Genomic DNA, 16,335 nt, shown 5'->3' with positions numbered 1-16,335 from the left:
AAATATAAGAGCCTTTGTATCCATGGCAGAGTGTTTTCATTGATCTGTTCAAAAGTAGAGATAAATTAAAGGGTTTCCTAATTTAGCATGATTTAGTAAGCGGATCTATCAATGATGTCCATCTGATTCTCCTTTCATGTATGCCTGGCTTAAAACTACAACCAGAAGTAGGGAAGTTGAAACAGTGCTTCTAATTTATATCTAATTTGGTTTGGTACAAAAAGCTGTCTGTGAATAAGGAAAACTCAGGTGAGTGTACAGAGGATCACTGAATATGCATTCCTTATTATACTTTTATGGGTAAAGTGAGATAGAAGTGACTGGATTTTTTACAGGGACTCAATATATGTTTTGGTTTTGCTGATGAACATTTTTCTTCTAGAACTTTCTAAGGGAAATATAGTAATGTTTTCAAATTATAAGCATTTGCATATAGATATTTAATTGAAGTCTTGAAGAGGAAAAATAACTTTTTTTTACATAGAAAATAAATTTCAAAGTACCTTAATAAAAGAAAACAGCCTTATCACTCTCATCTCATATATGAAAACTTGTCTGGTTTAAAAGCAAATTTGCGTTTCCAATTTTTAAAGCATTTTATTTCAAATAGTTCTGTTACTTAACTGGGAGTAAGCTATGTCTTCCTTTATAGAATTTGTCCTCCTTCTAGGCAAAAGTCTGTCTTTACAGACCTGTTTGTGTTAATGAGAAATCAAATAGAATTGCCATACTCTAGAACAGTTAAATAGCAATGCCATTCAACTTTTTTTTCTATAAGATATTTAAAATTTTGTGCAGCAATTTGGCAAGTGCTATGAATTCTGTGAGGTTCCTACTATGGTGACCTATAGTTAATGAAAGGTGACTGAAGTCCTGTTTTGCCTTCATGTTTTTAACATGATATACATTAGTTTTAACATCAGACAAGTAATTAATTCATGAAAAAGGCTTTGAAGTTTAACCTGTGATTAGTGAACAATTAACATGTCAAAAGGAAGGCAGGGAAGAAACAGCTGCTTTTTCTCACACCTCTCTGTATTAATAGAGACCTTATTTCTGACACGGATTCTATGATTAGTTGGCAACATCAAATGATAGAGTTATAATTAGAGTAAAACATAATTGAAACCAAGGGTTAGCTAGAGAAAAAGAACTTTTGTACATTTCACTCTTCCAAAGAAAGATTGTACTGTATATAAGAAAAAGATCATATTAAGATATTTCAATAATACAGTTTTATATGGTGACAGTAGCATAGAATCTTTCTAATGAATAATGCTGTCATATTGTTTAAAATAAAAGCAAAGAACAAGGGTGGAAAAAGAAAGTATAGTGTATATAGCTTCATGTTTTGTAAAGGACTTGCACTTCCAAAAAAAATTTGGCCCCATTACAGAAAACAGTATTAGAAAAGCAAAAATTAATTACAAGAGACAAATAATGGTGCAATAAGAAGTAAAATTATTTCGGTACATCTTGTAGAAACTTGAAGAGTGTTAACAAAGAGCTATTGTTACAGCAGAAGAAAACTTCTTATTGTGATTGGCAGAGCAGTAGTAAAATTGAAGTAATAGATGTCTCACAGAAGAGGGAACCTGTTAATTTAAAGAGAGCACAGGAATGTAGTCATGATTCAGTGTGATACTCTAATTTGCATATAAATTTTTATATAAGCATTTCATTTAGCTGGAGTTTGTGATCCTATTTTTAAACTGTGCAATTGAAAGTACTTGTGTTCTCTTTTTTTTTTTTTTTTTGAACTATTTTAATGCATGGGAAACACATGCACTTAATTTAGGTACTTTGCTTTTAAATAACACACAGTTAACCTGCAAGTAACAGGATATTATAAACTTTTTATGTATAAGAAATATGAGCATTTAATAATAGCAAAGTCTCTAAATATCAGCAAGATTTATTTGTTAATAGCATACAGAAAATATTTCTTTTGATTATTCACAAACCCCTTTGAAAGGGGGAATTTCCAGCCTAATTTATGTCTTGAATACAGACTAGATGTAACAGAAAGATACATAATAGAAAGAGGAAACAGAAATACTTATTGATAATAAGGTATAGAAAGTAATGAGATTTTGCTGGTTCAGCATCATGCTATTGTCTTTGTGTATGAACCACCATCAAAATATGTGATACCTGTAGGCTTATGATAACATTTTGGCATCATATCAGTAAAAGAACTGAAGTCATACTTGATACAGCTCTAGAGAATGTTTGTCAGTGCCACTATATGTGGAAAAATTTTATTGTTTTTACTGAAAACTTTTTGAACACTATAATTTTTCTTGCTTTATAGCAGCATGATCCTCCAATGGTCTACAGTTAACCTGACCAGAAACTGGAACCATATGATACAAAGATGATACTAAAAAATATCACAATTCATTTCTGCAGAGACAGAAATCAAAACAAACAGAAAACCTAACTCCAAAACAAACCCAAAGATTTTCTCCTGCATAAATAGTTTCTGTGCTTACAGTAAAAGGTTTCTGCCAATGACCTTGAAGTGTCGTTTCTTTCATTGATATCAAGGAATCAATCTTGCCAGTAAAGATTTCTTGTGATAAAAAATTAGACTGATGGACATGGGTTGTTGTGTTAGTGGTTCGAGCAAAGGCATTGTGTGTGTGTGATGCTTAGATAACCAAGATTAGTATTAAATATAAATTGTCTCAGCTTTCAATATTGTGTTAGTGTAAATTTGGCATCTATTTTTAGTACTCTAGTTCACACTGCATGCTTAGATCAAGTGACTGGAATTTGCTGTTTATTTAAAAGGCTCTAAGAAGAATATTTTAGAATTATTGAGTGTGTCAATCTTGGTCAAGCCCTTAAGTGAAGCTGCTGTACTTGTATTCAAACTGCCAATATTTTGATTTTATAAGAAAAGAGAAAAAGATGGCAAAGAATGGATGCCATTCATTTTGTTGTATGAAATCAGGTGTATAGTTGAAATTACATCCAAAATCATTCAAAGCATGTATGTGCCTATTTCTTATATGACATACTTGATAACAAACTGACACAAGTGGGATTGTATTAATAATCCAAGTAAGGTGTAACTGGCCCTGTTTTCTTTCTACTGTTGTCTTTAGATCATACATTAATGCTGCATTTAAAATGAGAGATCAACTTGAGAAAATTTATGTGAGCATATTTTTATAATATGCTTTTTTTTTTTTCCCTGTTGTATGCTAAGAATGAAACAAAATGAATAATTCACATTTTTTAATAATTTAAGGTACTAGTTTTATTTATTTTTTTTTTTTCTCCGCTGTCTCCCCTGGTATATGCTCTTCAGCTGCCACATAGTAGGTGAATCCTGACCAGTCTCTATCTTTTTTGGTTTAGGTAGTTTTGTCTGCAAGATATTTGAAAGTTATTTGAAAAGATATTTTGTTGACTGTTTATTGGTTTGTCACATGTACCTAAAGGAGTTTGTGACAACTCAAAATGTATCCCACAGGGCCTTTGTAGATCACATAAACCTTGAAGACACTCTACCTGTCTGTCTCACTCCTGGATAATTTATAAATACATAGGATGACTAGGAAATAATTGGATGAAAAATTGAGTAATACAAAAATTTAAAGGTTGCCTGTTTTTGGTTTGTGTTTTTTGTATGTGTGTTGTTGGGTTTTGTTTGTTTGTTTTTTGGGGTTTTTTTTTTGGTTTGTGTGGGGGTTTTTTTGGTGTTTTTTTGTTTTTTTTTTCCCAAATTATCTTGAGTTTGTAAAGAAATGTCTGAAGAAATTTGTTTCTATGGAATGAAATTAGTTCTTTTATTTTAAGATGAGCGCAGTTCAGGAAAAAAGATATGAATTATTTTCAATATAAAAAGGTGTTTTGGACTCATACAACTAAAACTGAAATCCAGTGTTTTATGCAATAGGAAGATCAAAAACTCCCATAAAATTTGTAAATTTAAAACTAAATAGTTTGTAATATAAGTATTTGAAAACAGATTTAATCTTAGCATAGTGTTATTATACAGTGTGATATTTTTAGAATCAGAAAAATTTAGGGCATATTCAGTGATTTTGTTTTGCATTCTTTCTACAAAAAAAAGTCTTTAAAGATGGAAAGTAGAAATGGGGAGGCGCTTGCTTAAAGCTGATTCCACAAATCTAACTAAACTGAGTCACCTTAGAGGGTAAATTACATCAGTGCTTCTGCTTCTCTGGGCCCTCCTAACACTTAGATACACTTTGGAATATGATCCGAGTAAACGGCACAGTGCAAAGCTAGTTTCTCTTTGTGGAACTAGCTTGGAGTGTAATAATAAACACATCTACAATTAAGGCTGATTTAAAAAACAAACAAACAAAAACAGTTTGGGGGAATGGTAATAAAATGTGGTAATTGGGTAATTATAAATTCATCTCATTGGTTATGAGTTTAACTTGAAAAATAAATTAGAAATTAATGGCAAATAGATTTTTCTGATTAAATCTGATTATATAACAATTTATTTTGTTAAAAACGAGTAAAAGTTAAATGTTATATGAGTCATTCTGAAGATCTCTCTGTAACATGAAGCAACAAAAAAAGACAGCTGTATCAGAGCATGCTGAATTTTCCATTTAAAATATACTGCATCTACTCAGTTGGAGATTTTGAATGTCTAAATAAATTAGCAGTACTTGTTGCCGATTCTTCACAAGATAGCATAAAATTACAGAGTTTTTGAGGAAGTAAAAGGTTAGTGATGTTTTATGGCTAGCCTCAAGAGCTCTAGTACTTTGGCAAAGCTCTCACTTGTCTAGTGTCTGCCATAAACAAGAAGAAATTCCAAATTCTCTTTACACATCTACATATCAAATGAAGTCATTATTCTCACTGGTGATCTAGCACTGAGGCATTTCATGTCACTTTTCTGTGTCATCCCTCTTCAGGTTCTTAGGAGGTTTGAATATTACTGGATTTCAAAATAACAAAACCAATTTTTAATCAACTGATATTTTTTGAAAAGCACAAAGCAGGTGCATGTTTTCTGTAGAATAATGGATATTACCTTTTATTAGCTGTTACTATTTAATTGCAGTATCCCAGAGAACAAAGGGAAAAACATACATATCGAAATAATTATTTAAACAGGTGCAGTGTTCTTATATTCATTTATAGTCAGAGAAATAATCTTTTTCTCAGATTTGCTGAGTACAGCCAAATCCTGCTCAGTTCAGCTACTGGCCTGGGATCATGCATAACAAAGTCTTGTTATGCATGAGAATAGAGGATGACCTCTGCATTGACCATTTGTAATACAAGCTTTGGAAGGTATGCATGAAGACTTTCTCAGCATTGGAGATTTAGTTAGATATTCTGAATTACTCACCTAATGATCACTGCTTTACCCAGTCATCAGTAGAGTAAGGCTCGAAAATCTATTTCACAGTGAGATAAAGCCTTTGTAAAATTCAGTCATTATTTGTTTTTTTCCTTCGTGTTCTCCCCAGTGTCAAGAAAAGAGGAATTAGTGAAATGCTTGGAATGTATAATTATAGCTAGGAAGCCTGTTTCATGGTCAGCAGAGAGAGAGGTAGGTGGTAGCTAAAACAGCGATCAGTGACAGATCCATTGAACGATACCATAAAGGGATTTTGCTACCCTGAGCTTTCTCAAATGACTGTAAAAGAAGCTTAGGAAGATTAATTTATTTTTACTAAAACTAGCCTGCATTAATGGTCACGAATTGGTGTCTGGTGTTATGTTCTTGAGAACAGAGTTTCTTTTAAGATTTTGTCACTTTCTAATGCATATACTGTACTAGTGCTTATGTTAACTATGTAGTTTCCTTCTTTAAGCTTTGGCATGATTTGCAATTTTCTGTCGTGCTCATTCTTCAACCAGTGGACTTACATTAGATTCATGATTTGTTCTTATTGCAGCTGTAAAATTTGAGACTGAGAGAAGGTATGCAAAATTTGTGCTTATGAAATGTGGGTTTTGTTTTCCCTCTGAATCTAAAAGGAAAACTTAAAAAAAAAATCTTGGATTTCTTCCAAATGCTTTTTTTTTTCAGATTTCTTTGTGGAATATAATTTCTTTGTGATATTCAGTAGCAAAGTGCAGGGTTGCGTTGCCTTACCAGTGTGAACAGAGAAACTGATTACTTGGAAACTAGGAGTTGTAACATTGACATTACCACGAAAAAGCCTGAACTGAGTTTATCTGGCAAACGAACCGTACATAAGTAATTATTTTTAAAAATGTTTTCAGTTAACCTTCAAAAGGTTAACTACTCTCTGTGTCCTTGTAATAAAGGAAGTTAGATATATTGAAAAGTATGTAAAATATGAGCAAGAACTTGACATTAGTATTACTGGTACTTCCATGAGTTAACAGAAATAAAATGCAGAAAGCTTGGAGGGATGTATAGGAAATAAAGGGGAATATATATACTGGTTGTGTTTTACAAGCAAATAGCTGTTCCGAAAATATCTGTTTGGTTCCAATAATTCAGACTTCCCCTAGCAAACCAATACAAAATTTTAATTCTTATACCTGATCAGCTCAGAGACAGATGATGTGGGATTTTTTGCCTTTCCCCATTAAAAAAACCCAAAATTTTCCTTTAATAAGAAGGGAAATGCCCCTACCCACGTTTTATCATTAGAGTTGAACTATTATAGCTCCAATAACCATCAATAAAAAAGAGCCCAAACAATATAATTTTTTCTTTTGTTGTGGATTTGTTAAAGACTGCAAATAGAAATAAAGGTAATGTGAACAGCTATGAATTCATAATATTTGGCGTTGACTAATTCCATTTATTAAGGACAAAATAAACATTTTTTCCTATGCCTTTTTTTTTTTTAATTTATGCAAAGCCAAAAAAAAAAAAAAAAAAAAAAAAAAAAAAAAAATTTAGGAAAGCAATATAGGGGCAAAAATTTCTGGAGGAAAAAAAAATTAAAAAAAAAAAAACAACAAAATGCCATGAACTAAACTAAAACCACTTCTATCTTCTATGATGGTGAATGAATTTAAGCAGTCTGTTTCACTATACGTTCTGTGGGGAGAAAGCTAGGAGCAGTCTTCCTAGAGCTGTTAATGAAAAAGTGCTGGAAAATGGTCATAAAATCTCTCATATGCAAGGTGTTAACATATGAAAGCAGGTTGTAAACCCCAAGGAAATAATTTCTGATTCAAAACCAAAAATCACCTTTAGTTTCTCATTTATAAACAGTAAGAGAGCGAAGTAAAGATTCACTATCAAATTAAAGTCTTTATTTTGCTCATTATTCATAATATATATCATGATTTGTAAAATGTCAAGTTCTTCAGGAGAACAGAATTGTAGTGGAATCATTGTTAAAATAATTGTTCAATTCTATCTCTTCAAGTATGATAAAAATAATTAGAGTTTCTCAATGTAATTTTAGAAGTACCTTACCATTTCAATTTGAACAGTAGAACAAAAGTTGAGCATGTAGCTTTTTTTTTTTTTTTTTTACTATCATCAAATATATTTTCCAAAATGTAAAAAAACCCACTTTTCTCTATTTTTTTGCTGAAGGCTCTGTTTCAAAGATGTTTGTGTGTCAGTATAAATACAGGGGATTTTTTACTTACTTAGCTTGTGAGTTAGTCAATAAACCACTAAATACTTGTCACATGCAGTGTCAAGTAGCTCTGTTTGTACTTCATCATCTGTTTTGAAATGCTGCTTACAACATTAGGTTCCTTTTGTATTGAGTAGCTTGCTTTAATTAACAAACATTGAACTCGGTATAACAATAAGCTAGGGACATTTATTTTGTAGTTATAAAAAAACCCAAACCAACCAACCAGGCAAAACTCACCACTACCAACAAAACATACTATTCATAAAGTTCTAACTCTCTGAGTGTCATCATGTGTGAGTTCTATTGAAATATGAATATAAAATAACCACAGGAACAATTCATCCATGGTTTCTATGAAAAAGAAGCAAGAAACCATAACACAGGCATCCATTTACTTAGAAAATAGCTATTGTACCTAAAGATGTCATATCCCACAATGAATTAAAGAGCTGAAACAGGTAAGTATGCTTCAAAACAATATCTAATAATTTAGCATACAGAGTGTTAAAGTAAACTAGTCTACATACTGCATTGTAGCAGCTGAATTTTTATACACTCCATCCTATGCCTATTTTGTTCACAAATACCTTTGGCAGAGATTAGGCAAAAAACTCAAATGGCAATAACAATATCCATTTTCCAGATAAAATGTAAGTACCTGTAGTGTGGCTCTTTTGAATAGCTGTTTCATCTTCCACTAATAATGCTGTTGAAAAGGAACGTTTTGAAAACGTGTTCAGCTAGTAAGGGGAAAAAAGTAAAATGATCTCCTTCATATATTTTAGAAAGAGATAAAGATCAAAACATCCAATAAGGAAGTTTTTAGAAGTTAGTCAGGTGGGTTATTTTGAAGGGAAATCCAGTGGTGTTGGTTTGCATGATCAAAGTTAAAAATTAGGTCTTAAAGAGGGTCCCTTTTTTTGCTCTTTGAAGTGGCAACATGTAATAGTATATTAAAGATTTGGTAAAAATATTTTCTGTGTAACCAAAGTGCTAATATAGAAACCTAGAGTTATCTTGAGAAAGTCAAGTTATTGATAGTATTACCAGGTAGGTTAATTTTTTTAGGCAAGTTGTTTTCTTCTCCCAAGGAGCTAGCAGAATGATTGGAAGCAGAGAGTTGTGCAATGTGAAATTTAGTCACCCACACATCTTTGGATGAAGAAATACAGTGAGACTTTTTTTTTTTTTTAATAATATTTTGAGTGTATTTAAAGAAAGAAAACTGAGAAATTAAAAGGAATTTCATAGAGATTTCAGTTTTCATGTTTAAATTTCAGTCTACAAAAAGACTCATTATTTTATTGTGAAAGTCATCGTAAATGAAATATGTGCATAAAAGCATTGAGATTATGTTCTCTGAGTAAGAACAAAAACTGGAAAGTCAGAACTGAAAAAAATAAGTCCCAAGAAGTTGGGAAAGTTGTAGGGGAGATCATGCAAGAGTAGTTGTAAAGAACTAGACATTAACGTAGCCTAGTATTTTGTCATCTCTAATATCCAATGGACAAAATGTAAGAATAAGACAGCACATGGTTAAATTTTCTATCTAAGTTCTTTTACTGTGCTGTTTACAGACTTTCTGAGGTATTGTAGATAAAGTTTTCGGTTTTGCTAGCTTTTGATAAAGTCTTCATGGGTTTGAGGACTTTATGGAGAAGGTTACAAAGTTTGTGAAGAAACAAATAAGGAAGAACTGGTTGGGGATATAAAGGTGAGGACAACAGTGACCATGAGATGGCAGAGTCAAGGAGCCTAAGAGGAGACAGCAGGGAAAAAGCCACACAACCTTGGACTTCGGGAGAGGAGAATTCAGCCTGGTCGAGGATGCGCTCGGAAGAATTCCATAAGACATCATGCTGAAAACAAAAGAAGAGATGGTTGATTTTCAAGGATGACCTACCTCCTCTATGCTCAAGAACAGGCTTTCACAATGAACAATAAATCAAAAGCAGCCAGAATTCTGTATTAATGAACAAGGAGCTCTTGACTGAATTCAAATTAGAAAGAAAAAGGTTTATGTAAGGAGCATCTTCATGTCAAACTTCCAGGTGACCCGGGAAGAACCTGGAGACTCTATCTGAATGTGCAGATAAGGAAAGATGAAGCCATACAATCATTGGATCTGGTCAGAGATATGAAGGTCTACAGATTTTCAGGACTGTATCAGCAGCAAGAGAAAGACAGGGGAAAATATGGACCTTTTGCTGAGCTGGCATGGGACCCAGTGCCAAAAGAAGTAGAAGACGATGATGTACAGAAAGCTCCTTTGCCTCGGTCTTGCTCACACTCTCTTTCAGGAATCCTAGATCCCTGAAATCAGTTTACAGCAGTAGTGCTTCTGTAATGTATCACCGCATCAAATTAGAAGAATTGAAGAAAAATGAAGATTTTTTTGTTTTCATGTCTGCCCCTTACAAAGGATGGCAACACTTCCACAGGATGTCATATAACTTGTTATTTTTGCATAGATTTAGTTTTTCTCTCTGGCTGGATGCAACCCTCAACAGCTTTTCTTCTGCAAATAACTGTCATAGCTAAATAAACATATTGCTTCTGCCGAGTTTAGCTAGTTGTTAAAATAAAAGCTGTATTTTCTTTTACAGTCACAATATGTGTAGCAAAATTAAACAACTCCACCATGCACAAGTATAATATTTGAATTTAAGATTACTGTCAGATATTCTGGTTTAATATTTGTGATGTGTGATGTCTGATATTTGCATCACAGCTTTGTTGCTGAGATGATGAGCATAATTACTGCAGAGATGTGGGCTTAATTATGATAACCTTGTTTTTAATCTTTCCTGGTAGGATTTTGGAGATGATGGGTCCTTGTACATCACTAAGGTTACCACAACTCATATGGGAAATTACACCTGCTATGCTGATGGGTATGATAAGCTCTATCAAACTCATATTCTCCAAGTGACTGGTAAGGAAAAATGTTCTAATTATCAAGTCATAAGAATTTTGTTGAGCAGATCTGTTGTTTCTGTTCTACTTTTTTTTTTTTTTTTTTTTTTTTTTTTTTTTTTTTTTGGTATCATGTTACATCTTAATGGAAAAAAGGTATATAAACTTTACTTCATTGCTCTCCGTCAAATAACCTTGAAAAGAATGAAACACAATAAATTTAATTTATTGCTTCCATAGAATAACTATTAAAAGGTGTAGAGATAATCCAGAGGACTTGCTTTGGACCTGTGATGTTATGCAGAACAGTGAGTGGTTTATATATACATATACACCAAGATAAATTATGGTTTAGTATTAATTTAGTAACACGGGGAATATGCTGGGAAAAATAAATGTATAAGTTTCTTGTGTTAAGAATGCTTTGTTGAATATAAAATTAATAGAATGCACTTCCCTGAAGATTTTGTAATTGATGTAGGCTTCTCAATTCACATTTATGATATGGAAATCTAACTATGATTTTAGTGGATTAACTTGAGGCACCTGGATTTGAAAATTTGATCTTTACATTTTCCTAGATCTGTTCAAGTTCTTGGACAAAATGTAACTGCTTTGTTACTGGTGCCCTGAAGACAGGCCTTTACCTTCTCTAGAGCTGGTGTACCCTCTCCTATAGGCAATTTATTTCCTAAATTATTTTAAGGAGTTCCTTTCCACTGATGAAGGGTCTGCTTTATCATCCTTTTATTTAATGTATTTTTTTTTCCTTAGAGTTATTCTTTTCATGTTATTTCAATTCATATTTATCTTTGACTCCCTGTCTGCTGTAAGCTACCAGTGTTTGTCATTCCACGTTGCTGTTTAATCCTATCCAGAATCATGTTTGACCTCAATCTTCTCCAAATTTACTTTGCATTAAGAGGCTCTATTTCTCTCCTGAGGCATACTCTAGACCTGGTTTCCTGGCCACTGGTGTTACCATCATTCTTTGTTTTGTTAGCTATTAATCAGTTGCATAAACCTTTATTAGGCTGACTTTAACATCTTATCCAAGAATGCTGAAATATTTTCTTTTATTCTTATCTTTCATGTATATACATATGAAATACAGCTTCCAAGATTATTTTGACTTTTAATATGATCCATTCTACTTTGAATAGCCTTTTCCCCCTTTTCTGTTGTTAATATCTTCACATATTAAATTACTTTGATGCTTAGAGCTTCTGAGCAGTTTTATAAACATTTTGTCTCTGCTGTTATGTTTCTCCAGGAAGCTGGCTTGTAATATTTCTCAATCCATATCTTTACTTTTTTTCCCCAACCTCTTCCCCTCCTGAACCAGGACACATTGTATGTAGAGTGTTGTCCCCGAGCTAACAGGGACATGGCATCAACATCCTTTCCTCCAAATTTTTCTTCTGGGATTATTTTCTGTCATTTAAAAGCCAGGTAGCAACTACTGGCTAAACCAGTGATAAGACTGAAGTGCAGTTTATTTACAAACTTACAAATTTACAAACTTACAAATTTACAAAATTATTAACAAAATTATGTTCTTATCAACACACTCCTTACCAATCCCAGAGTGTAAATAATCCCCCAGAGGTGCATAGCAAGAGTTAAAATACTAGAGTTCTTCATGTTTGTCTCAGTTCAGTGCATAACGAGGCAAAACTCCACTCAAGCTGAAGAAGGTTTTCTGCAAGACTAGAAAAATGAAGAAATGCAATTCGAGAGAGGTGAAGGAGGACAAATGTAGGTTTTTCTGGTGATAGTGTCCATCAGGAAATTGGTTTTTCTTCTGGAAACCACTGTAAACCTCAGATAGCTGCTATTCCCAAAGCTGGCATTGGAATGATACCTTCCTAAATTATTTTGGATGTTAAAATATTTTGGGGAGGAAGAAACAGGAAAAGGAGGCCTTTTGAGCAATAGGATTATTTGCTGTGCATGTTGTGGATAAACGGAGTTAAATCCACTGAGATTAAAGGTCAACTGAACAGCTCTTCCACAGTTTAGATCTGTGCTTCTAAGGAATAATCTTCTTAAGGACAGGCATGGTGGTCAGTACTTGTAACTGTGATAATGACTAATTAATATAATGATACTTGTTTTAACTGAAGAGTCAGTCAAAAGGTTAATGGGATAATGAGACTATGTTGATCACAAAGATTTAATGTGAAGGTTCAATGAAAACAATGTAATTAGATTTTAAGTTCTTTGTTGGTTTCCATTTATGTGCAGCTATATATTTTTAGAAAAAGATTCATATATTTTAGTCTAGTGAGCAATTGTTACATATATAAATCTTATTTAAGATTAAAACCTAAGATTTTTTTTTTTTTTTTTAAGTTTTGAATTATCTGGCACAACAGTGATGAATAATGAGCTTCCTTTGGAGTTTTAAAAATGCATTAATGAGATCTGTTTTATAGTGAAAAAATCAGTCTTATACAAATTATATGGTAAAGTAAATATTGTAAGCAACCCTATAAATTGATATTTTAGCTTTTTCATTTAAACTGAACAGAAAAACAATTTATTAGGAAGTAGTAACTCTTTCATTACATAGTCTTAAATATCATTATTTACATAATATTTAAACCTTTCAATGTATACAATTTCAAGATTATATGACTCTGAGACTATATGACTAAATTAATTCGAGTCTGTCAGTTTGATCTTTATTTTTCTTTTAATATATAAGTGATACTTAAATAAGATGAGTAGTCCTTTGGCCAGACGTAGACTGGAAATGTATAGTGTCTGGAGAATTATTTGCCAGCTTTGTTTTTCCAAAGCATCTAAGTTTAAACAAGAGTAATTACATTCATCAATAGAAGAATCTAGTTCACTGTAGGTATCACCTGTTTCTTTTTCAAACAGTTGCATTCTCCCTGGATTCAAGACAGCTTGAATAGACTATTTTCTCCCTTCTCCTCCCCCACGACACCCAACTGAAATAATACTCAAGAGGTTTTAAAGCAAATGTTAGAGCTATGGAATAGTTACATATCCATCACATTTGGAACCAACAGTCTCACATTGATTTTTGAGTTGAAAAATAAGGGATACAGAAGTCACTTAATTATGTGCTATACAATATTCTGGTAAACACAAACATCTCTTCCCTCCCTTTTTAACCTATGTCATGATCTCTCCCTTGTTAAGTAAGCTTCTTTAAGTTAAGATGCTAGAACATGTCTCTTTGAAGGTCAGTGTGGACAGTCACATTCATTGTGTACTTAAAATTTCATTTCTGGTGGTATATATTTATTTATTATTTTGGGGTCAGTTACACCAAAAAACCCAAACAAGAACCAACAAAACAGCAACAACAACAACAACAAACTGATTCAAAAGAATGCAAAGACTTTACATTGAACTTGTCACATCAAATTAACTTTTTAGACTGAGCCCACAAACAGCACTTATATTTCAGTCATCTGCATCATGCCTCAGTGACAGTTCTTTCTTAGTGGAATATTACAAGTAAGCCTCAGGGTAATAGGAAATAAAAATTATAATGCAGAACAAGGGTTGAAAAATGCTTCTACTTGTACAGATAACCTATCAGACATAGAGTTGCTAAGGAAAGAGGAAAATGGCAGCAAATAAAGGAAAGGTCTGGCAAGAAATAAACCCTACTGTCATGCAAGCACCTTTGTTCCTGAGAAAAGAGTGCTAAAGGGAATAGGATTTACTATAGAAATAAGGGGTAGTGAAAGAAAACTCAGACATACTTTCACTTGAGCAGGTCCTCTCCTCCCTTTCACATCTGCTAACAACCCTTAAGTAGTTACTTTAGCAACAATAACTTTTTGTCATGCAGGATTTTATTCATTGGTTTAGGAAGAATTCAATTTCAGTTGTAATATTTTCAAAACTTTTTTAACAATAATATTGCAGCAGAAATATTGCATCAGAAATATTGCATGCATTTTTCCCCAATAAAACTAATACATTCCCATTTCTCTTCAATGAAAATTCTTTGAAATTGGACTGCTAAAAAAAATTCTCTTCACATGTGCTCAGTAGACGTCTGTCAAGGTGAGGTAGTTAAATACCGATATGGTTTTATATGCAATGAGAACATTTCACTGACACAAAAAGAGACAAGAAATATCCTGGCATATGCAGTCAGAACACAACTAATTGCAATTCCTTGCCATTGATCCTAAAAGTTGTTTCTGTTGCTGAGATGCTTGAGAGTGACAGGCAATCCTGTCACTGAGGAAGTGGAGACCCTTGCTTTTCCAGAGACAAGGGGGAACAGTAAGCCATTTGGATTTGCTGCAGTAGGAAATCTACAACATGAGGTAGGCTACCTAAAGGACCTTGTGTCAAGAAATGCTGGGCAGGCAGACATGAAAACTGGACTTTAAGAAGAGGCAGAGTGAGAAGGAGAGCTGAGGCACCAAAAAATGTTCAGACCACTGAATGTGCAGTCAAGCAGGGCCCAGCCTGAAAAACACAGTAGTAAAGGCAAGGTCTCGGTATGGAGTAAACAGATGCTATGCAACAGGAGATAGAGAAGGAAAGAAATGGAGGGGAAATAGGAGTGGGAAAGTCAGGCTTGAGATGAAAAATAAAGATCCACTTCCATGAAAGCAAAGTCCTTTCCAGAAAATCGATAGAAACCTTAAATCACTGATTTTTATGTGCTCTTCCTCTCAGCTGGTAGTCTAAGATGCATATTATCTAATTTTTAACCTTCTCCCATGTTATTATATTACATTTTTGCAATTTGCATATTGGAATTATGTTGAAAAGACTGTCCTCTCTAACTGGGTTTAAAATATCCCTGATACCCAGTGATTTTGGCATCCTATCTGAGATAAAGTAGATTTGTGTATTTCTTGCAATGTAGAAATGTAAGGTGTTTCTATGATCTAATGGGACAGCATGCTGAGACATCTCTTGTAAATAGCTGAATAGGATTTGAAAATATTTCATCTCATGCCAAAACAGACACAGTTAATTTTTGATCTTGTTATCTTCTGTCATTACCAACTGATACTTCATCCTCTACCCAGCTGTGTTTTGTGACACAACCTAAGTATTCCATATTTTTGAGCTGCATTAAACAAAACTTTGGTGAGTAGGAAGTACACTTCCTTAATCTTATTATAGTTAATATTTTTTTTATTGCTAGAAACTACATCAAGCAAGTTGTCTCTATAAAAAATTAAGATAAATAGCTATTCATTAAAAAAATCTACATAGCAGGATTTTTAAATCTTGCTTAAACATTGATTACAAATAGGAATATGTCCTCTCTCTGACACCTCTCTCATACACCTCCCTGGTGTATGTAGAGGATTTTTAATTGGTAAGCGTATACTGCAGCAAGTTTTCAAATCTTGGAAAACTGACGTCAACGATTCTTATATTTTGTTAATAAAGAAACTTGTAAGACTAGTCTTATTCATAGGATGGCAGAATCTGCTGAGTTGAAAGGGTTCCATCAGGATCATTCAGCCAGACTCTGGGCCCTGCACAGGACAGCCCAAGAGTCTCAGCACGTGGCCTGACAGCATGTTCCAAACACTTAATGAACTCTGTCAGGCTGGTGCTTTGGCCACTTCCCTGGCACTTCCAGTGCCCAGCTGGGTAAAGAACCCAGTACCCCCTGGGTAAAGAAATTTTTCTTGCTATCCAGCCTAAACCTTCCCTGACACAGTTTCATGCTACTTGCTCAGATCCTGGTCACCTGGTCACTGGTCACCACAAAGAGATCAGTGCCTGCCCCTCCTCTTCCCTTCACAAGGAAGCTGCAGGCTGCAGTGTCTCCTCCAGGCTGAAAAGGCTAAGTCTCCTCAGCCACTCT

The 16,335-nt window shown here is 33.5% G+C and overlaps 1 protein-coding gene across 3 annotated transcripts in view; it reads left to right on the top strand.

Moving 5' to 3' along the window:
* The window catches only part of FSTL5 (follistatin like 5), a 423,037-nt gene that overhangs the window by 342,728 nt on the left and 63,974 nt on the right, over positions 1-16,335 (top strand). For all 3 annotated transcript variants that reach the window (XM_058420632.1, XM_040065515.2, XM_040065517.2), the window contains exon 8: positions 10,401-10,521. In XM_058420632.1, coding sequence (XP_058276615.1) covers positions 10,401-10,521 — 121 coding nt within the window. The remainder of the gene's footprint in view (positions 1-10,400; positions 10,522-16,335) is intronic.

This window comes from Hirundo rustica, chromosome 5 (genome assembly GCF_015227805.2).
Source record: "Hirundo rustica isolate bHirRus1 chromosome 5, bHirRus1.pri.v3, whole genome shotgun sequence".
Classification (NCBI taxonomy): Eukaryota; Metazoa; Chordata; class Aves; order Passeriformes; family Hirundinidae; genus Hirundo; species Hirundo rustica.
This window is presented reverse-complemented; position numbering and strand designations above follow the sequence as displayed.